Raw genomic sequence first — 23,337 nt, forward strand, 5'->3', positions numbered from 1 at the left:
GCCTTAATTTGGGAATTTGGACAAAAACTGAAACACAGTAGGTTCCTCCTGAACACAGGGAAACCCTTTTTAGTGTGACGGTGACTGAGCACTGGCACAAGTTTTCCAGAGAGGCCATGGAGTCCCATCCTGGGAGATACTCAAAAGCTATGTGGACATGGTCCTGGGCAACCGGCTCTAAGTCATCTTGCTTGAGCAGGGGGGTTGGACCAGATGACCTTCTGAGGTGCCTTCCAACCTCAACCATTCTGTGCTTCTGTGAATCTGGCTGTGCTAGCACAGTGATCTGGCTCACTAACTGAGAATGCCTTCTGTCTGACTACCATGACCTTGGGTCTGTCTGCACATCTCAGTGAAGAGAGTCCTTTTATTTGCCATTGTAAACCATTTCCAGCTGCAAACAGAGCATTCCCATAAATAGATTTCTTTAAAGCATCTGCTTGACAGAGCAGAACCAATCAACTCTTAAGAAAGAAGGTACAGAAAAATCAAGATTGAACACAGATAAGGATGTAATTGCTCTTTTTCAGGGTGTCTTTTGTGTCCTGCTTCCCATCTGCTGTGAAGAAAAGAACAAGTGAGGGATGACTGGAGGGAGTAACAGTGCTCTTGCCAGTGAATGTTAAAGCAGCAATACCTAGGCTGTGCAACAGGAGAAGCTTCCTATATATGTGGTAGTTTCCTATTACTCATCTTATTGGAAGGCGTGACACATTGCTTTTTTCTCCTTTTTAAAAAACTTGCTCCTGGTGTAAACAAAGGTTTTTCTAAAAAAGCTGCTTCCCACAACCTCGTAGTGTGAGACTCACTCTTTAGAAAAGGTTCATTATGTGTAATCAAGAGGAAAAGAGAATAACTCTTCTCAGGTACCTGGGTCTGTTTGCTTCACACCCTGTAGCAGACCAAATATAATCCTGTCTTTGCAGCTAGTTGCTATAACTACCATGTTATAGAAGATCCCTCCCCAGTCTTCAGAGGCACAATTAGACCAATTCCAATTTCCTATGTCCAGGTAGGACCATAGGATATGAGTCTGTAGATCTCCCCCTCTTCCTCAAAGCTCACAAAGCACAGAGAGGGACTGCTGGGAATAAGAGCTAGACTGAGCTAGAAAGTGTCAGACCAAAGTCCTGTCCTGGCACAGTCACCTGTGCCTCACTGTGTAGATGCCATATCAGGTACAGTTTGATTTGCATCCCTGATAACAATTCAAGGCACTTCTTGGCCCTCTATGAACAGTGCAACAGGGAAAGTCAAACATCCCCACTGAGGTCTTCATTCAATCACCTCCTTCCTTAGCTGAACCTGCAGAGTTTTAATTTTAAATATCCTTTGTATGCATCACTCCATTCCCCTGCTCTTTTTAGCAGAAGCTGCCAAAAAGAGTCACAGAATCACAGAAACATAGAATTGTTTAGGTTGGAAAAGACCTTTAAGATCATCGAGTACAACCATAAACCTAACAGTACCAAGTCCATTGCTAAACCATGTCCCTAATTGCCACATCTACACATCTTTTAAATACCTCCTGGTAGTTGTAAAGAGCGATAAGGTCTTCCCTCAGCCTCCTTTCCTCCAGACTAAACAACCTCAGTTTCCTCAACCACTCCTCATAAGACTTGTCCTCTAGACACTTCACCAGCTACATTGCTCTTCTTTGGACACGCTCCAGCAGCTCAATGTCTTTCTTATAGTGAGGGGCCCAACATGGAAGTACTCATGGTGTGGCTTCACCATTGCCAAGTACAGGGGGACGTTCACTTCCCTAATCCTGCTGGCCACACTATTTCTGATACAAGCCAGGATGCTCTTGGCCTTCTTGGCCACCTGGGCACACTGCTGGATCATATTCAGCTAGCCGTTGAACCGACACCCCCAGGTCCTTTTCCATCAGGCAGCTTTCCAGCTGCTCTTCCCCAAGCCTGTACCATTGCATGTAGTTGTTATGACTCATGTGCTTGGCCTTGTTGAACCTCATACAATTGGCCTCAGCCCATTGATCCAGCCAGTCCAGATCCCTCTGAAGAGCCTTCCTACCCTCAAACAGATCAATACTCCTTCACAACTTGCTTTCATCTGCAAACTTACTGAGGGTGCACTCAATACTCTCATCCAGATCATTGATAAAGACATTAAATAGAACTGGCCCCAGTACTGAGCCCTGGGGAACACCACTCGTGACTGGCCACCAGCTGGATTTAACTCCACTCACCACAACTCTTAGGGCCTGGCCATCATGGCCTTTATTTTCTTTGCTTGAGACTTTACTTCAGCAGCTTTCCTGCTTAAAACAAAGTCTAGTCCATCAATGTCATCTCCACTAAGTTACCTGGAGCCTTGAGAAGCAGCAGGCTACATTCAAAGATGGGAAACAGGTCAGGATAGCAATCAGTCAGGACTGAGCTTTGGTGCTTCCAGGAAAACAGCTGGATAGCAACACTTCATCAACTGTAGGAAAGCTATTGATCCTACTTTGACCTTGTGGCAGGAACAGTGGGTAGATGTTTAGCATCCATATTGGTATCCAAAGAGGTCTGGGAGGGAAAATGTATTTCAAGTTAACAGTCACCTACCTCTCCTATGATTGTTTGGTATAAAGCAAGGGTCTTTCCCCTTTATGCTCCTACCAAACAAAGGAAACAACAGTCTTTGTGAGCACAGGACTGCTTGTGCAGGTGCAGAAAAAGCAGTCCTAGCAAGTGAGGAACCTGTTAGTTTAGCTGGGGTGTATTCTAGTTCAGTCACAAGGTCCTAAATCGCCTGTAGGAAACAGGCTGCTAATGCATGCATGCAGCCCAGAAAGCCAACTGTATCCTGGGCTGCATCAAAAACAGCGTGGCCAGCAGCTTGAGGGAGGTGATTCTGCCCCTCTACTCTGCTCTTGTGAAACCCCCACCTGGAGTACTGCATCCAGGTCTGGGGTCCCCAGTACAAGAAAGACATGGTGCTGTTGGAGAGAGTCCAGAGGAGGGCCATGAAGCTGATCAGAGGGCTGGAGCACCTCTCCTATGAGGACAGGCTGAGAGAGTTGGGATTGTTCAGCCTGGAGAAGAGAAGGCTCTGGGGAGAACTTACAGCACCTTCCAGTACCCAAAGGGGGTCTGCAAGAAAGATGGAGAGGGACTGTTTACAGGGGCATGTAGTGATAGGACAAGGGGTAATGGCTTTAGACTGAAGGGGGGTAGATTTAGATTATATGTTCGGAAGAAATTCTTTACTGTGAGGGTGGTGAGGCACTGGAACAGGTAGCCCAGAGAAGTTGTGGATGCCCCCTCCCTGGGAGTGTTCAAGACCAGGTTGGATGGGGCTTTGGGCAACCTGGTCTAGTGGAGGGTGTCGCTGGCCATGGCAAGGGGGGTTGGAACGAGATGATCTTTGAGGTCCCTTCCAACCCAAACCATTATGTGATTCTATGATACTATTCTATAAACACTCTGCCAGACCCACAGACTGAGAGGGACTGGATTAAACAGAACCTTTTTCGTCTTGAGTCCTTTCACCCAACTGAAATGTAGTTACTTCAAAAAAATGCTTGTTCCCCTTTTGAGGTTGCTTTCCCTGAATACTGGAATGATTGGGTTTATTGCTGCTAATACTGACAGACAGTGAATTTCAAAGTCTTGGAATATTTCATGGAAACAGATGCACAGTACAAATAAATTTACATAGATATATTTAACTCTGCAGATTGATCAAAAGTGATTTTCAGCTGGTCTTTAATATTTGGTATTCATCAGAGGTTGGGAGGTGAGGGCTTCAATGCAATATAAGCGTGACATAGCTGACCCAGATTTTCACACTGGCAATGCTAATACATGTAACCATCATGGGACAGAAGCCGTGCTTACACACTAGTCTAATGAAAAAGAATATTTGTGTACTATGTAAAAGAGTAGAAACTAGGGGAAGGCAAAGCTGTGAAAGCAGTGCCTTGCACAAAACATCCCCAGCTGCAATGTCAAAGTATTACCTAATGGACACACAATACTTAAAACTCAGAGGGGATCACTTTCATTCAATTCACAGCTAGTCATTACTGCAAGTGTGAGGAATATATAAAGAAAAGAAAAAAGGATGAACTCAGTTAATGAATTATTCCCTGTGAATTATTTATTTGGCTCAAAAAATAGCCACAGTTTTTGCTGTACAAGGAGAAATTTCAAAGTCATTCCACAGATGCTGCTTACTAATTCCTCGGTGAAGACGGAGCTTGTAGTGAGAGGATATAAAGCAGAGCCTGAGCAGACTGCTTAAGACACTTCAGGTGAAATGCTGACTTAAGCGAGTTTTGCCATTGACTTCAGAGCCATTGTTTCCCCCCCCAGCTCAACAGTGATCATAGCTGTCTAATAAACAACTGGCATTCAGATATTGCAGGCAAACATGTCAATTTTTATATGTGCCTTTTCAAATCCAAAGCTGACAGCTTCACACAGCTGCCTGTGCATATGTACCCTCTGTGTGATGCTAATGCTCTCTGCAAAACATACTTGTGTATTAGAGTCTGATCCTGCAGAGCACTGTGCTATGACCTAATAGAGCATTTAAATGTGTTTACATTTGTGCATCCAAGTTGCCAACACTGAGCAGGTATTTAAGTGTTTAGCTGGACCACAGTGGAGAGCCCACTGCCTTGTCAGATAAGCTCTGACACAATATATATTTTAACTGGCAGAGCAACATGTGTGTGGTGGTTTTGAAACAACTGAGTAAAGCTTTGAAGTATCATAGGACAAGTAAACATAAGGGGGGGGGATTAAAGCAGAAAACAGGAATCATGCCAACAGACACTTTAGATTATGTGCCAGAAACACGTAGTAATGATGATATACATTCTAAGGTTAAAAAAATTTCTAAATTCAAGCATGCTATTCAGTCTTCTCTTTTCATAAATTACTCTCACATCCTAATCTGCCAGACTGAAGTTGATAATCATCCAACCAGTATAAAAATAATTAAGAAGAAAACCTCAAAGGTAGACATTGTTGTTGCTGTAGTCATTATTGTCATTATTATTCTAAAAAAAATTCTAAAGCATTTCTTATAACCACAGACCGTAAGGAGGGAAAAGGCATTATGTTGCTGGATCAGTTTATAAGAACTCAAATTTTTCCCTTTGCCTTAATGACAGAATATCAATAAGCTAAAACTAGACACTGAAAGCAAACATGGAAATTCACTGCTTAGGGATGGATGGATGGATGGATGGATGGACGGACTATCTCCATGACTAGGCTCTGCTTCCACAGCATTGTTTACATGAGGAAAGCTTTAGCCAACATACCCAAATACCCCAAGTCATCATGTTTAATATTTTCTTAAAATTCTTTAGTCCTGAATTGATGGGCCAAGTATCTGGAGTGAAATAGAGTTGGTTGTGTTTTGCAGGTGTTTATTCCTTTTAAGTGTACATAGACAGCAGGCTTCCTCAGCAGAAATAATGCCCTAATCTTAGTGGAAGTTTCACCTTTGCCTTCTGCTTGTCTTTTTAGAGTCTCTTAAACAAGGAATCAGTTTTGACACCTTGCTGTGAGTGCCACAAATTTTAGTCTGTTTGCTTTAATGCATCAGGTCTTGTATTCATGGGATTACACTAGAATCTCAGCTTTTGTTTTAATTAAAATGTCTTTAAAACAACCATGAAAACACAGTGTAGGGAAGTTCAAAAGTAGAAGACAGTTACAAATACAGATTTTTGTCTAGAGTCAGAAAATTGAATTTTTCTTCCTGAGAACTAATTCACAATCTTTGAACATCTGGGCTTGAGATGTCTGTCAAATAGAAGAACTGCATTTGCTCAAGGAAGCTTATAAGTAGCGTCTTTAACATGAAACCCAACACAAGGTGTGTCATTGTGGTGGGCTTACTGGCCATCATCACAGATGGCAAGGACAGCAGGATACATGTCTGCAAGCAAGGTGGCAAAAGCTCTGTCTGTACATGTAGCTTTCCCTGAAAAGAGAGCTAAGTTGGGCTCTTCTGCTATCTCCTTGCTTCTCATTTGCTCTCAGAGCTTGGGCAGGTGCTCAGATTTTGATGCAGTAATTTAAAATATTGCCATCGTTATGCATTCATCTTCTTTTTTACAAGGAGTAGCAAAATTGTGTATGCCTGGTTCCAGCATCTTAGAGTTTAAGACTAGTGAAGAAGAGTTATTTGTATAGGTGTCTGTGAAATTCCTCCCCTGTGCAGCATCTTAACAATATAACATGGTTATCCAAAGGCTATTCAAGTATTTTACAGAAATCAAAGTCTGATGTGCCAGAAAAGTACTCCACACTCTGCAGTTATTCACAGTTTGCTTTACAATTAAGATGTATTCTGTTAAGAGCAGTGCTGAAAGAGCAGTTTATTACTGCTGAGTTCACAAAAACTCTTCTTTGGTGTTATAAAAAGCAACAATATCATGTTATCAGAAGTGCTGTTGACTATAAGTGTAATAATTTGTCTTCCCTATGCAGACATTTCTCATTTTTAGGACAGTGTTACAACATGCGACCAGTTTGAAAAAAAAAAAAAAAATTGCTTCCTAACTTATTGTATCCTTCAAGGGCTTCTCTGGAAAACACAGGGACGCTTGCTTGCCAGAAGTGTGTCTTTCATTAACTGAGTGTGTCTGAGCTGTACCTACAACACCAAGCTATGAATTATAACCTGAACAGAAGTGGCTCCAAACCAAACAAAAATGTAAGGAAAAATGCCTGCAGGGATGTAGCAACTGCTGAAGAAAAGATTTAGCTCTTGCTGTTTATGGTATTCCACTGTATTGTAACCCATTTTCAAAATAGAGTAAATGAATAAAATTAAACAAGAGGGAACAATAGGTCGCATTAAAATACTATATTAAGACAGTTACAGCAGGGGGAATTACAGAAACTAACATGTGTTAGTCATCCATAAGCATTTGCAGCAGAAAAATTGAGTTGCGGTAGAAGATGCTGGTGGCATTTAAAAATTAAGGAAGTGAGAATCTGACAGTGTGGGTGTATCTATGTTAGAGATATTGGTGGTCAATATCTCTACATCAGGGCTGAGGCAGGCCTGGTCTAGCACCTCTTTGTTAATAGATAAACCATCCTTTTGCTATCAGTGCTATTAAGGCCTATATGACACAACACATTTCTTGGATAGATTATGTTAAAGAATTCTGATTTAAAGAGCTGAAAAATTATCAGGAGAAAAGTAACGCTTTTAGGAGAAGAAAAACTCAAAAGATTTCTCTATATTGATGCTAAAGGCTTGTACTTTAAGGCTGCAACAGTGGTGCTGACAATTAACAAACAAATGCAAAAGAAGGGGATTTGCAGGAAGTATCTTTTCCATATCTCTGTTTTCTTCATTATTTTTCCAGTCAGTAGGATGCTTTTGACTCCTGAGTAGGACTAATCATCAAAACAATTAAAGAATGAGACTTCTTCCCAAAAAATATCACTGGACAGCTTTTGTTCCTTTAGCTCATGGATTCCAACATACCAGGTTTGCTTATCAAAACATGAAGAGTGTTTCTTGTTTTGTCTATTTACCACAAACCTCTGCACTTGTATTTTCAGTGGGAACACAAGCCATTTTTATTTATAAGACCCTGCCAAAAGTAATTAGACCCCCTTCTCTAAGGGTCAGCCATATGGAGCTAGCACCCATATGATACTGCCAAAGGTGCTCATCTACAGATGCTCCAGTAAGTTTCACTAAAAAAATCAAGTCACTCAGCAAAGAGAACTGCCAGTACTAGTTGTTCAGTTTCTTCTCCTCAAACACAGGTGATATCATTCCCCAGGTGCTTCCCATCACAACATAAAAACACAGCAGCTGGCTGAGGTGTAGCAAAGCAAGAGAGCTGCTCTGGGCAGTTGAGCGAAGAGATGCTAGGAATGACTAGCCAACACCATTGCAGATCACAAAGCCATTTCAGTACCACAAGCACATGTTAATTCCTGGACTCTCTGATTCTCACAATTACAGATGGATGTTCCTCCTTGCTACTTTTGCTATCCTTACAGCAGTATGATGTTTTGCCCAATGTGAAGCTAAAAGTTACTCTTGAAGCTGAGAGTAAGTTCACAGGTAGTGCAGGCAGAGGCTAGTTTAGAAGCATTTTCCTGCCACAAATATTTATATCATAGAATCATAGAATCATTTAGGTTGGAAAAGACCTTTAAGATCATCAGGTTCAACCGTAAACCTAACAGCACCAAGTCCATTGCTAAACCGTGTCCCTAAGCACTACCTCTACGCATATTTTAAATATCTCCAGGGATGGTGATGCAACCACTTCCCTGGGCAGCCTGTTGCAATGCTTGACAAACCTTTCAGTGAAGAAATTTTTTCTAATATCCAATCTAAACCTCCCCTGGCACAACTTGAGGCCATTCCCTCTTGTCCTATCAGTTGTTACTTGGGAGAAGAGACCAACGCCGACCTGGCTACAACCTCCTTTCAGGTAGTTGTAGAGAGCCATAAGGTCTCCCCTCAGCCTCCTTTTCTCCAGGCTAAACAGCCCCAGTTTCCTCAGCTGCTCCTCAAAAGGCTTGTGCTCTAGACCCTTCACCACTTCATTGCTCTTCTTTCTCCAGCAGCTCAGTGTCTTTCTTGTAGTGAGGGGCTTAAAACTGGACACAGTACTCAAGGTGCAGCCTTACCAGTTTATGTCAATATATATTTCTTACAATTATAGCCAAGCACTTCAGAAAGACAAATAAAAGCAATATTGTTAGTTCCTCTCTTGTAAATGGTAATAACTGACCTGACCAGGAAAACAGTGGGAAGTTGCAGTGCAGAGAAGTGCAATGGCATATGTTGAGTCCCCAGCTAGCTAGCTCTAACAGCTGGGCCACACTGTTGCTCAGTGGGTTTTCTTATTTTCCCAGGCACTTCATGTCTGTTTTCCTGTGTCTTGAACACTAATATCCTGTTTCAAGTGTTTGATGCGCATTTTTCATCGTAACTTATTTGCTTAGGTTCTCGGGGGTGTTTAAAATTTGAGTTTCCTGCTATGCATTTTGAAAAAAATCCAACTCTCAGTAGTTGTTCATTATGACTCCGCATGACTCAAGCCAAAGTACCACTCTCCTTGATCAGGCACAACTTCAAATGGTTCATAAACCACCAAAGACCATGAAAGATCAAGAGAAAAGGCCAAATTAATTTTAAGGACCAGCTTGCACCTGAGGAAATGCCCTTGCAGAAGCTGTAATTTCAAAGCATAATAACAACTTTTCTTTGCTTATTTATACTCTGGTATACACACCTACATCACCCCCTCAACCCCTCCATATTTCATTGGGTTTTAGAATGAATAAAAAAAGGATGACAGCAACAACAGAACAATGACAGGAAACAAATATGACTAGCTTTTTCAGCTGTGGACAAGGCAAAAAAAGATGACAATCTGGTCTCTACAGAGCCATTCATAAAAGGTCTGTAGAGAGCCTTTATGTTACTCAAGTGTCACAGGGAGAGATGTGAACAAAAAATACACACTTGGACAAATTTGAAATGCTAAAAGAAAATCAGGTGTCAGATCTCAGCAAATAAATGCTCTGAACACCTCAGAGTATCTGCCTATATCTTTTCTTGAGATCACAGCTGGATGAATCATAGAATATCTCAAGGTGGAATGGGCCCACAAGGATCATCGAGTCCAACTCCCTGCTCCTTGCAGTACTACCTAAAACAAACCATATGACTAAGAACATCGTCCAGATGCTCCTTGAAGTCTGACAGGCTTGATATGACCATTTGCCTGGAGAGCCTGTTCCAGTGAATGACCACCCTCTCAGTGAAGAACCTTTTTCTAGTGTCCAGTATGAACTTCCCCTGACACAGCTTCATTCCATTTCCTTGTGTCCTATCACCGGTCACCAGAGAGAGATCAGCACCTCCCCCTCTGCTGCCCCCCTTGAGGAAGCTGTGGCCTGTGATGAGGTCACCCCTCAGCCTTCTCTTCTCCAAGCTGAACAAACCAAGTGACCTCAGCCACTCCTCGTAACTCTTGCCCTTGAGACCTTCCACCATCTTGGTCACTCTCCTCCAGACATGTTTTAATATTTGATGTCCTTCTTATTTTGAGATGCCCAGTACTGCACACAGTACTTGAGGTGGGGCCACACTGGTGCAGTGTAGAGTGGGACAATCACCCCCCTCAACCAGCTCTCTATGTTGTGCTTGATGCACCCCAGGACACGGTTGGCCCTTTTGGCTGCCATTCAACTTGCCGTCAACCCAACCCCCCAAATCTCTTTCCACAGGGCTACACTAGAGCTTCTCGTCCCCTAGTTTTATACATATAACCAAGATTACTCCATCCCAGGTGGAGCATCCAGCACTTGATCTTGTTAAATTTCATACGGTTGGTGATTGCTCAGCTCTCTAGTCTATCCAGATCTCCCTATAATGCCATTCTACCTTTGAGGGAGTCCACAGCTCCTCCTAGTTTAGTGTCATCAGCAAACTTACTTGATGTACATTTGATTCCTGTGTCCAGATAATTTATAAAAGCATTAAAGAGCACTGGCTCTAAAATTGACCCCTGGGAAACCCCACTAGTGACTGGCCGCCAGCCTGATGTAACCCCATTTACTTTTTGAGCCCAACTCATCAGCCAATTGCTCACCCAAAATATTATGGACTTGTCTAGCTGTATGCTGGACATTTTTCCAGAAGCATACTAGGAGAGACAGTATCAAAAACTTTGCTAAAATCCCAAAACCCCACATCTACTGGTTTCCCTTCATCAACTAGATGAGTGACCTTGTCATAAAAGGAAATTAAGTTACTTAAGCAAGACTTTTCCATCATGAATCCATGCTGGCTCTGACCAATGACTGCATTATCTCTCAAGTGTTTTGCAATAACTCCGAAAATAACGTTCTCCGTAATTTTACCAAGCACCAAAGTGAGACTGACAGGCCTGTGATTACCTCCTTTCCTTCTTGAAAATTAGGACAACCTTTTTCCAGCTTCCACTCGGCTGGGAATTCTCCAGACTCCCAAGACTATTGAAAAATAATGAAAGAGGTCCCGCAATGATATCAGCCAGTTCTTCCAGTACCCTGGGATGAATCCCATCAGGCCCCATAGATTTATGCACATCTGGCTGGATCAGTAAGTCTTAAACAAGTTCAGAGTCAGATGGGAGTTTACCACCCCCCCTTCCACCCTGTGGAAGTCACAGTCTTCCAACACAGGACTCTGGGATTCCCAGGGCCCATCACCGGTGTTGAAGACAGAGGCAAAGAATGCGTTAAACATCTCTGCTTTATCTATGTCTCTATTTGTGAGGTGACCAACATCATCAAGCAAAGGACCAGTGTTATCTCTGATCTTTCTTTTGCTGTTGGCATATTTTAGAAAGCCTTTTTTGTTGTCCTTCACAGTGCTTGCCTGTAATCAAGCTTTGGCCACACAACTTTTCTCCCTAGAGTGGCAAACAGCATCTAGTCTGAAGACCTACACAGACAGCCTCTAGGCCCTGTCCCAGAGATCTCAGGGTGTATAATAATAGTGGAAGAACCAAAGAGTGTAAAAAGCCTTGCTTTTAAGTCTTCAAGTGATATCTTCCTCTAAAAGAAAGTTATTATATCATCTTTAGCTTGTTGTATAGATACTAGACTGAACCCCTTGCAACCCTTGTCTCCAGCTCTTCAGCTGGGTTTGTAGCTCTTTGAAATCTCTCCTATTGTCTAATTTTCTAGTATTCACACAAAAACTAGGCATGTGAAAGATGAAACTCCACAATGTTTATAGATAAGGACCACCAAGATACCAGCAGATTTTCAAAAGATGCCCTTTTAGTTCCTGGACCAGAGCAGGCTCTACTGTTTTGTTAGTGTTCATGACCTGTGATTTCTTTCCACAGATGCTGTTTCCAGACTACTCCAAATCCTGCTCTCCTGTCAAAGGATATAGTGCTTGTTTCAGAAGCTGTGACTTGAATCTGACTGTATAAAAATGCATATTGTTTAGTTGCATCCAAGTGACCAAGAGATCAAGGCCATGCTGTACCAATAATCTCTTCCTGTTCTTAACAGTCTGCAATGTTTTTACGGTTTCTTCCACATAAATATTCCAGAATACCAAGCCAATAAAAAGCTACTGTCTGAGTCTACAAAGCCTGACATCCTACTTCATGTTGATTTCTAAAATACTTTGATCTCAAACTTTCTGTTTCACAGCATGTAGTTAGTAGAAACTGCATGGGTACAAAACTAAAACTAATACCATTCACCTTCAAACCAATCATCAACATCTCCAGTACGATCTCTGTCTGAAAATTGCCTGGATACACTTTGGCCATTTTTCTCTCAATTCGAAAATGAACTGCAAAAGATTTTAAAAAGTAAGCATACTAATGTTCCTGTATGTGGAACTCTGACTTAAGCTGACACAGATGGTGGTGTCATATTGCAAAGGGCCATGATTCAAATTTCATTATAACAATGGTAGCATTGTGTAAATGCTCCCCACCCCAAATTCACCCACTGATATGACCTTAGAGTGAGCAGTGAATGAAATTACAATGACAAGTAAACACACACATCTCCATCACCAAAGCAACTTAAAAAAATAAAGTCCTTGTTGGAGAGGATGTCCACTTCACTGCAGCCTTCATGTGGAACAATGAAGACTTCAGCTTACTAAAGCAAAAGACCTTTCTGACCTATACCTCAAGACAGAAATGCAATATACTACACTACAGCAGACACTATCTGCAAAGCAAAAAGAACAAATTAACATATTTTATTATTTTTAAGAAAAAGACCAAAAACTACAGATCCATAAGAGAAAAAGAGCCTGGCACAAAATGTAAGGAAGAAAACTAGAATACATTTCAGGAAAATGGACCTAATATCAATTTGAAAATTGCAACCTGAAAGAAAAAAGCAAACAAAAAATTGCAATATTGACCTTAAGTTACAGACAAACTGTCCTATCTAAAAAGATAAACTAATCTCCTCAAACATCTGCCTACATAGTGCCTGTCCTAATTATCAAACAATATTATTCTTCTGCTCTAAAAGCTCTAAATCTGTTCTTCTAACTGTATACCTGCATGTCAGTGTTTCAGGAAATACATAATATTTAATAAAACTGGTACCATTTGCATATGTTTTGCCTGTGTTAAATAACATGGGGCAGTTAAACCATTTTCTGTGCAATCTTCTGCATAATTCTCTGTTTGTTACATGGATTGTTGTAAGTAGCTGCAAGCCAGGTTATGAAACAATATATGGCATTTGGAAAAATAAAATGACGGAAACTTTGCAATAAATATTCAAAATAAAACATTGTTTAAAGCTTCAATGTTTAGCCATTGAAAAAACATGAAAAAAAATCTGAAAATAAATGTGCCTCTAAATATGGGAACATGATCCTTTCTGTTAGAGCAATGCTGAGAAAAAAAAAAGTTACAAGTAGTGGAGATATGTCATTATTTTGAAGTTCATCTGCCATTAAATCACTATGGCAGGTTAATTTGTTGAGAGAAACTGTAAAGATGGAAAGCTTTAATTAAGAGAGACAAAAGGTGGTCACACATTGGAGCATGGTCAGGAGAGCCTTCTTAGTGTCTAGAGTAATGTCTAAAAGTTAGATATATTCATTTCAAGGGCATTTATGAATCAATACTACAATAGAGCAGTCAATAGTTATTCTGTATTATGATGGAAATACTGAACTACTTGAGATATGGAGAAATAGCAAATGCCTCTGAACAACAGAAGAAGTTTTCAAAAAAGTATTTTTTTTAATCAGTATCTTTTTCTTGTACAGATGTCTACTATAAGTAACTATCTTATAACGTCAGTTTAAGAAACAATGGCAACTCTGAAGTATGGAAGACACTTCTTTTGAACTCCCAGTAACAGTGAGATTAAAAGATGACACCAGACTCTTTTTATCTGAGAGTCAGGAAAGCAAGTGCTGTTAAAACAGCATTAGACCATGGATATACCTTTCCACAGGTATTTAAATCTCAAAGTCAGTGGATCTAATCAGAAGCATTAGTGTTCAAAATCACTACTGCAAATCACCAGCAGAAGCAAAAGAATCAATCCTGCCTGCACCTGCAAAGAGATTATTCATCATTCCATGTCCAGACAACATTTTCAGAAGCAAGTACAAAATTAGCCTCCTAGAACAGGAATTATACATGAAAAGAGGTCAGAACTGAAAATGAAAAGCATGGCCAGTTACAGTTACAACTCTGAAGAAGGTTTAAATTTAATTTGCATTTCTAAATGGACTACTTCTATTCCCCTTGGCTCCCTTGCTATTCATCTTCTGAAGATGTCTCTGAATACAAACCTAACTGAATGTTTCTCTCGACCTTCATAACTTGTCAATAAAGTTAAGACATTTTCACAGACATAGCAGAACATCCCATTCTGCCAAAAGAAAATCCCAAGTAAATTAAAGGATTGAAAATCTGGCTCCAAGCCAGAGACAAAACCCTCATTTACCACAATTGGACAAAAACTCACTTCAGCTGAACAGAGATATTCAACTGCACAGCATCCATCAAGCCACTACATACTTTTTCTACATGTCAGGAAGAAAGAAATGTTAAGATATCCTTTTAGGTTTTATGTGGTTTCTGGTGTTACTGAAGGTATACTCACTGCTGAGGGGTGGGGAGGAAGTGGTTTGTGTCTCCTACAAGGTCCTCCATGACGCAGCAAGTCTTGCCGAAGAAGAAAGCATGTCCTGAGTCCAATACCAGCTACTCACCAGAAACCTACATGAATCATGCAACATGTTGTAGCAATAAATTACCTGAAAGTTCAGGATGCTCATAACAACTTCATGGTGCACAGCCAGTGGACCTGCAGACCATTCCTGGCTTTCACTCCTTTAGCAAAAAATAGGTAGATTTTCAAAGACACCTAAGAAATGACTCACCCTATTTCGCCTACAACTTCTTAACAGGCAACTGGACAAACTAAAAAGATACAAATATCCAGATATACGTACCCATTCAGCAGTTTTGAAGTTCCCAAGAAAAATGTTTGGAAAAATTACCTAGAAAAGCTACTACTTTCTTCTATGTTCTGTGTCTTCTATGTTTGTTCTCAGATGTTGATACTTCTGCTAAGACACATGCCTAAAATCACCCCCAGAATCTTTTGAAATATCAGATCAATACTAGTGCCCTAATCTTCAGCAAAAGATCAAAACACCTCTTGGAAGGGTATCACTTTTCATATCTAATTGAGTTTTTGGGGAAAAAAAAAAAATCACCTGAGGGTCTACAACTTCAACCTTGTGAAAAATCTTTTTTCCATCTGGAATATACTCCCTAGATAAACTTCATTGTGCTTTATTTTGTGTTTTGTTTGAAATTCAAACTGTACAATAAAAGGAATATAAAAAAGTTTTGATTATCAAATACAGTAATTTCACCATGTACTCATTTCCACTGTAATCTTCGGTTCATTGTTAACAGAAAGGTACCACATCTCTACTAAAGAAAATGAGCATTTCATTAATATTCCATCTTATCCTTATTACTCTATTAAAGCATTACTACTCTTTAGAAGGATGCATATTGCATATGTGTATGCATATGTGTATGAAGAGGGCCAAAAAATCTGGTTTAAAAGTGAATGTAAAAGTATTGCCTATTAGAGTACACACACATACTGAAATTTTCAGCTATGCAATTTACCAGATGTCAAGGGAGAAATATCATTTCAGAATATTCACTGAAACATCCCAAAGTGCCAAGACACTTTCTAATGCAATTTAGACTGGACTACGACAACAGCTTCAGGGGCTGTTCTTGTGTCAGTGAAAGTCAATGCAAGTTTTGCCACTGACTTCAGTACAGAAACACACTCTAATGTAAATCAGAATTTTGGATACTTCCAAAAACCTAGCAGGTAGCTGATTTTGTCCAAAATGTTTAGGATCAACTTGCTCATGGTGCTTTAGGTTTCTGACACAACACAGAATAGAAGACATCAGTTAAAACCTCCCTAACCACATTTAGGGCTCAGCAAAACACTGAGATAAGAAGCAAAAGAAAGGGCAGGAGTTCTCTCTGATTAGATTTAAACATGTGTGATCTGCAGGGGACCACTGGCAACAACCAGCTGTCATAAATAAACAAACGACCAGTGCTCATAAACTTCTGGTCTCAGCCAGTGATGCACAGAGACCAGATCCTGCTGAAGGTCCCAAAGGGCCCCGCCTTGCTGCCAGCTGAAACAGCTGTGGCAAAGCTTTTGATTTCAGCACTGCAGATCAAACAACAGGCACTGCAGCGTTAATCTCCACCGTCTCCAGCAAAGTATTTATCAAAAACTAGAAATAATGTGATACCACTAGTATTCTCCCACCAACAGCAGAAATAAAGCTCATCAGCACATCCTGAAACAACGCTCATTCAACAGCACAATCCTTCTCTACACAGCTTTCTCTCTCCCAATTCAAAAACACTGGCAAAAGGTGGCAGTAATGCAGAAAGAGGCCCAAAGAGGCCGGCAGAAACTGCGGATGCTTCACTTTCATACACAGAGTTAAAGATGCCACCTGCCTCTAGGATGAAGAGTACCTGTACCAGTAAGATACCCTGCAGGGACTACAAAGTTTACTTTTTACCAATTGTTTGTTCCCAGAATATACAGTATTGGATTCTTAAGCACCAATGCTTTAGAGCAGCTGGTCATAAAACTCTGCACTTCAAAATAATTCACAAAAAAAAAATCACTATAAACAAAAATGTTGTTGTTAAAAAAACAGTACTGAAAAATTCTAACCGCCTGCTGATTCTGTGAAAATGTGTTCAATGGCAGATGATGTTGACCGATGGAAGGTTTTTGCTGTCTGCAGTTGGTATGTTTCCTGCAGTTATACATCTTCCAATATAGGATGAGTACAGCAGAATTAACCGTTCTTCATCAGCCTCATACAGTGAGCTGGCAAACATGAAAGCTGAGAAGACAGAAGAATGCAGTCACCATGTATGTGACTTGCCCTCACAAGAAAGACTGAATGTTTTGGACAGCTGTACCAAAACCTAATTGAGTTCCTATTCACCTGTTATGAATCAGATTCCCTCCCTCTGCTCGGCTCTCAAATGCTCTTTCACACAAAGAAAATGCAAACACGTACATACAGATAACTGCTAAAAAACTGACAACTGTTCTTGTCAGAAAGCAGGTGGATTATAAATGAATTTTGACTGTTGCTGTAAAAGACTTGATAGCATGACAAAAAAAAAAAGATGCAGTACTATGTAAAGATTAGGGCTTTTTGAATGTTCCTTTTTAAACCTCTGTGTTTAAAAAAATCAATATTGGGGAAATATTTGCAGAATGTTATAGAAAACACATGGACTAATTTACACTGAAGATTTCAGGGGTTTATTTCATCAGGAATTTAGCTTGGCTAAACGACTGAGAGGCCTAGTGTATGCTGAAAAGTAGATGTGTAGAGTTTGACATTTTTGGGTGTTCCTCATGCATCCCTGAAGTGGCTGCTTCTTCTCTGCAAGTGAGAAAATCCCTTTGAAACAAGGAGGTACCATCCCACAGATTAAATACTTCCCAAATTCCTTCTGACTCACCTGCTGATCATGTCCTGCATAGACACGCATGACGTGGGGCTGACAGCTTGAGCAGTTTCAACTTTTCCTTTTATTTCCCCAGAGCAGGCATACCTTTTTCAAGATAGCACATGAAAGTTTTTCTGAGTCATAAATTGCTACTCAGACACCTTAGCTTGGTTGCTGGTTTTGGAGCAATTTGTGGTACCTGTTTTTACCTTTTCTCAATAGCTGCAGGACCATCATGTACAGTCTTAGCTATAAAGCAGTCAGGTTTTCTGTCTGCCCTCCAGAATAAACAGGAATATTTAGCTAACAGTCTCATTTAGAATCTGAAACTTTGTTAAGTCAGAATAGAATTACAATAGTTGAACATTTATAGTTTTAGTTAAAACTTGGTGAAGACATACATCATGCAAGCATGCTTAAATTGTTCATTAGTGAGCTCATGCATAGAGTGCTAAATTAAGCACAGAATTTCAGGGAAGATACTGGAGACTATCTGTCTATACAGAAACAGATTTGTCTTCCAAGTGTGCTCTATCCATCGATAAACTGAAATACCAGTTTACTGAACTATTTTAAGAATGAAAGTGCTGGTGTGCATGACTCACATTTTATTAAGGTAATGACTGTGATGCATTCTATTTAGATATGCATCTCATTGCTGAAGATGATCTTGGCGTGAGAGCAACAATATACCTATGCTATTCCAGGGCATTACACAATCATAGAAGAGATATCTATTCGTGGACAAAAGAAATGCTCGCAATCAAATAAATAATTACAACTGCTACCAGAATGCGATCAGAACACATTACTAATAAGCACTGGAGTGCAACCCTTACCCAAATTACAGATACGCACATACCTACATATATTAATGACGGGAATGGTTTCCAAGTTGTCTGAAAATAATTATTTAATCCATGTTTCTTCATTTTATTTCTCCTGCAAAGACTTAAATCATCCCATTTCATATTTAGATGTATTACGAATTGCATCTTACAAAGCAGATATTCTGATGTGATTAATCACCAACACTATTTTGGAAGAAAGCTATCCATACTTGCAACTGCTGCTGCTGCTGGCAACACACATGGAGGCACCTGGGCAGTGAGACTTTCACATGAGAAAAACAGAGGCAAGTTCTGCTCACTTTCCTCACACGAGTCATCCCCGAGTCAAAATATTTTATATAGAAGTGTGTGTGTGTGCATGGAGAAGGAAAGGTCATGCAACCTTGTTATTTCTAGCATGTAAATTCAACAGTAGTAAATTAAGGTGGGTGTTTGTGAGGTGGGGGGAGGTTGCACTCTCCTGTCAATGCAAGGTCCCCTTCACAGCATAGACTCTGCAGGCACCAGAGGCAATATCAAAACTCCCACCTGTTTCAAGGGCACAGGATTGGGTCCAAGGCAAGAAGGAAAGGTGAGCACTGCACTTTGAAGGAGCCCTTTAGCACCTCAAAAGTTTGGCTGTTAGCATAAGTCTCTGTCTTAAAAAAAAGAATGACTGATAAGCAGACTGAGAAGGCTGCAAAATCCAGCCTGCAGAAACCAGGTAGGAATGCTGCCCTGTGACTTGGCCGACAGTTAGTGACAGGTAGCTAAATCCCTGCAAGGAAAAGGAAAAAAGAGAAAACCCCCACAATTCAAGCAGCTGTTGAGGCAGCAATACAGACAAAATTCCAAAAGGGTATCCCACAAAGGGTGCTCCATCAGGATCAATGTCCAGACCTTCAACAGTGCGCTTATCTCAACAAGAAGTGCTATCCAAGAAACACAAAGAAATAATTTCAGAGATTCCTAATGGGCTGGATTGCTTTCAGGTCAGAAAACCAGAACCCTTTTGTAAACATGGAAAATAACAGAGTATTCTGAAGAGATATCACTCATACCTCCACACTGCATATGCCCACATTACATGGACAGATTTCATATAAATATATATATTGAACACATACAAATATATAAAATCTGTTCCTGCTTATATCATTCTCTAAACATAAGATTTATGCAGCTTTAAATATGTATATATGACAAGGAAAGAGAAATACATTCAGCCTATACAGTTTCAATTCAACAAAGCATGCAGAGCACACAAACTCTAAATAAGTGTTTCCAGATAGTGGCACATCTTTTCTTTTAAAGAGATACATTAATCATCTTAGCTAGCCTCAAACTGATGTTTATAGATAAAAGCATTTAAAATTAACTACTGATGAAGTTTATTTTCAATAGCACTGGGCAAAGCTACAAACCATAAGTATGAATGAGAGTCAAATATTTAAAGGAGGTTTCAAGTTTGCTTCTTTCCCTGAATTTCAGTGCAGTTGTGAAAGTGACAGTGAAATCATGTTGCTATTCAAAAAGTCAACTGACAACATATTTAAAGTTTAGAATAAACTTTCTTACATTTCTTTCTATTCCTTCCCTATTCGCTCTGGTACCTCACAGAGAAATGTAACTCTTTAGACAGGACTGCTAACCAAACCAAAATGATTTAGCACACAAATCCAGGGGCTGGAATTGTTACAGAGGAGGCCTGTAACATCCGCTAGAATTGCCTGTGTACAAGCTACTGAATAAAGACAAAAATAGACTCCCTGGTGCAGGCAATCAGCAAGTCAACTATTTTTGACTTGAGTCTTCAAATGCATTTTTAAGTTGCTTACATTTAGGAGCAATCCCTTAAGCTTCTACAGGCAGTTTGACTTGATGAATAGGCATGAAAAATACTTTTCACATATTCTGCATATCACATGCATATTACATAAAAATAAAATTTTATTTCTCATTAGACTAAATGGATTTTAGGCACCCTGGTGAGTATGTATAAACAGATTTTCATTAGTACCAACATATTTTTGCAAAACAAAACAAATACATAAATACAATTAAGCTGTTACTACTTTCATGATATTGCTCTGTGGCAATCTCAAGGAATTTAAAAGCAGTTAAAGTGCTTGCCTGTGGTCAATACATACAACACACACACACACCCTGTTTTGCCAACTGGTTCGTATCTTCAACTGTGTAAGGAAACAGCTATGTCTAAAACTAGAACTCATGACAGCAAAGCTGTCCCATTCAAATACTCTAGATACTTAACTTCTGCTTATTATAACTGCCGCTCGAAGACAGTAAAACACATTGCAAGAGGGCACAGGGTACTTGTAATAGGAACATCTGAGCTGCACAGTAAGCATGACTGAACAAGCATACAGCTATTCCTTATATCAGAGCCCACTTCTGCCAGCTGTGGGCCAGTGCTCTCCTGGCCCTTCTGCAGCTGCAGTGTGGAAAGCATTTTACAGCCCTGCAGAATTTATGGGGGATGCAAGGGTCCAGCATGAGCAACAAGTAGCCGTAGGTTGAGTGCCCCACTTTGTCTTCTACACAGAGGTGAGGAAAAGCAGCTGAATGCCAAAAGATAATCTATGCTGAGGCTTTGTTTCCCAATCAATGTGCTTGTATGGGTTTCTACATAGATGTAGTATATTTCTTCTCATTAGTCACATGAGCAGTCCAGCATGGAAGCTCCTAGGATTATTTGCATGATTAATCATGCCGGCAGAACACCTACAGATCAAAGCCTTCATGAATGACAGCTCTGCCTTCAAAACAATAGAGAAAATTTATGTCCACAGTGAGGCCTGTTTAAAGCCAGCAGAAGCACTTACATGAGCAGAGAAAACAGGGAAGGAAAAGATACAACAGTGAGGCAGCTCATGACTTTCTTGATTTTTTCTTTTTTCTCTACCACGGTCTCAAGAGAAGCAACCACCACCTTCATGGGCACAGGAGCACCATTTTCTTCAAAATAAACTCAAGCAAAATGACCTATTCCAATCTCAGAAACAAGTTTATAAATTGGTCTAGTATTATTAATCAGAAAAGCAGAGGACAAAGTCAACAAGCATGAGATATGACTTATAAGCTGGGACACACCGGCGAGTGAAATACAAATCTCACTGAACCACAGAGGAGTCCGGGTAAGAGTCTAGATTTTACTAGCTGTGACTCCCCTGAACCCAAGATTTTCACAGAGTCCCATTTAGACAGGCCTGAATGCCTGTGCCAGCTTTAATTCTGTAGACAGACGCTTCACCTTTAGAAATACACTTTGCCAGTTTCTGTGCAGCTGAGGAATCGTCCTTGCCCATGGCCAACCTGTCTGATTATACAATAGCCTCATGATCATACAATTTAACTCCTCTCAGCCATTGTCTGGTAACACCTGTGGTAAACAGTATTGATTACCTTTTAAACAGGCAGATTCCTTTCAACTTCAGAAAAAAACATTCTTCCAAGTGCCATATATTTACTGGTAAATGCTTGTGGAGTTCAGTTCCCACTAAGACCTGTGGACCACCTGAACACAAAAGCATAGCTTCCTCACACCTATTCATACACACAGAGCAGCTCAGAGAATGGATTTTTTTTTTTTTTTGAAGATTCAAAGATGGACAAAATACCAAAAATGAAACAGTGTAGTTCATTATTTATGCAAATGAAGAATATTTGTTATAAGATGTGCTGCAGAATAATGAAGAAGGAGTGTGCTTAGATGCCATAGGAAAGAGAAGCTGAACACTGGCTGCAAGAAGGAAAGGCTTGAATAGAAGTATATAGTTACTACCCCTTTTACATTCAGAGAAGTTTCCACTGTAAGAAATGGATTTAGTCCTAGGAGTAAGGATGTATTGTTCCCCAACAATCAGCATTATTCACAATGTGACTCGAGACTAAGAAAAATGTAAGAATAATACAGCTAAGCTTCAGCTGACCTCAAATTCATTTAGGCTAATGCACAGCAAAAACAGAGTCTGTTTTCATTTGCAAAACTGCAGGGTGCCACAGAGCTACTTTATCTTGTCTGTTGCAAGCAGATGTTAGGCAGATATTGCCTAGAAATGCAAACTGAAAACCACAGCCAGTTCTGGACGGCTACCCCGAGTTGCATTTGTTTCATCCTATGTTCTAGCCAATTGCTCATGGTCTCATCTGCTGGCCGCTTTCTGTGATGACCGGATCACAAACCCCGCAGGCGGACCGAGCAAAGCTCGGTCAGGTATTTTCATCCCGAGCCCGGCGACCATCCTGCTGCCGCCGAGACAGCATCGGTACAACACTGCAAGGCAGGGGCCGGGGGGGGAAAACCCTCCTTCCCTGCCCGCCCCTCCACGCCGCCCGACGTGCCTTCAGACCGCCGCGGAGCAGCCGCGCCCGCCGCCGGCGCCCCGCTCAGCACCGCGGACAGCGCCCCGCGGAGACCGGGCAGGCGGCGGCTTCCGCGGGGCGCCCAGCGCGGCCGCCCGGGGCCGGGACCCCCACCGCCCTGGCACCGGGGGAGGCGGCCTGCCGGCGGGCTGCCCCGCCGGGGCGCGCACACACGCACGCACACACACACACACACCGCGGCGCTGCCGTCACTCACCACATCCCCCGCAGGGCGCCCCGCCGCCGCCGCCCACCGCCCCCGGCGCCGCGGACGCCCCCCGCAGCGCGGCGGCGGTGGCGCCGGGCGGCCGCGGCTCCATGCGGAGGGCAGCGGCGGCGGCTCGCCTCCCCCCGGCCGCCCCGCGGAAGCCGCCGCCGCCGCCAGCCAGAGCCAGAGCGGGAGGGCGGGGAGCCGCGGCCGCATGGTGCTGCCCGCCGCCCCGCCCGCCGCCCGCCCCCTGCGCCGCACCGCCCCCCCGCGCCCGCCCGCCCGGACCGCCCGGCGATGGACCCGCGGTGACGGGGGCTCTCCGCGGGCAGGCTGGAGCAGCCCTCCCGGCCCACCGA

The 23,337-nt window shown here is 41.6% G+C and overlaps 1 protein-coding gene across 3 annotated transcripts in view; it reads right to left on the bottom strand.

Moving 5' to 3' along the window:
* The window catches only part of NRG1 (neuregulin 1), a 482,035-nt gene extending 458,889 nt beyond the window's left edge, over positions 1 to 23,146 (bottom strand). For all 3 annotated transcript variants that reach the window (XM_054810030.1, XM_054810029.1, XM_054810028.1), the window contains exon 1: positions 22,988 to 23,146. In XM_054810030.1, the coding sequence (XP_054666005.1) occupies positions 22,988 to 23,090 (103 nt within the window). In that variant the 5' untranslated portion in view covers positions 23,091 to 23,146. The remainder of the gene's footprint in view (positions 1 to 22,987) is intronic.
* Positions 23,147 to 23,337: the final 191 nt, after the last annotated feature.

Source organism: Grus americana, chromosome Z, assembly GCF_028858705.1.
Source record: "Grus americana isolate bGruAme1 chromosome Z, bGruAme1.mat, whole genome shotgun sequence".
In the NCBI taxonomy this organism is placed as follows: Eukaryota; Metazoa; Chordata; class Aves; order Gruiformes; family Gruidae; genus Grus; species Grus americana.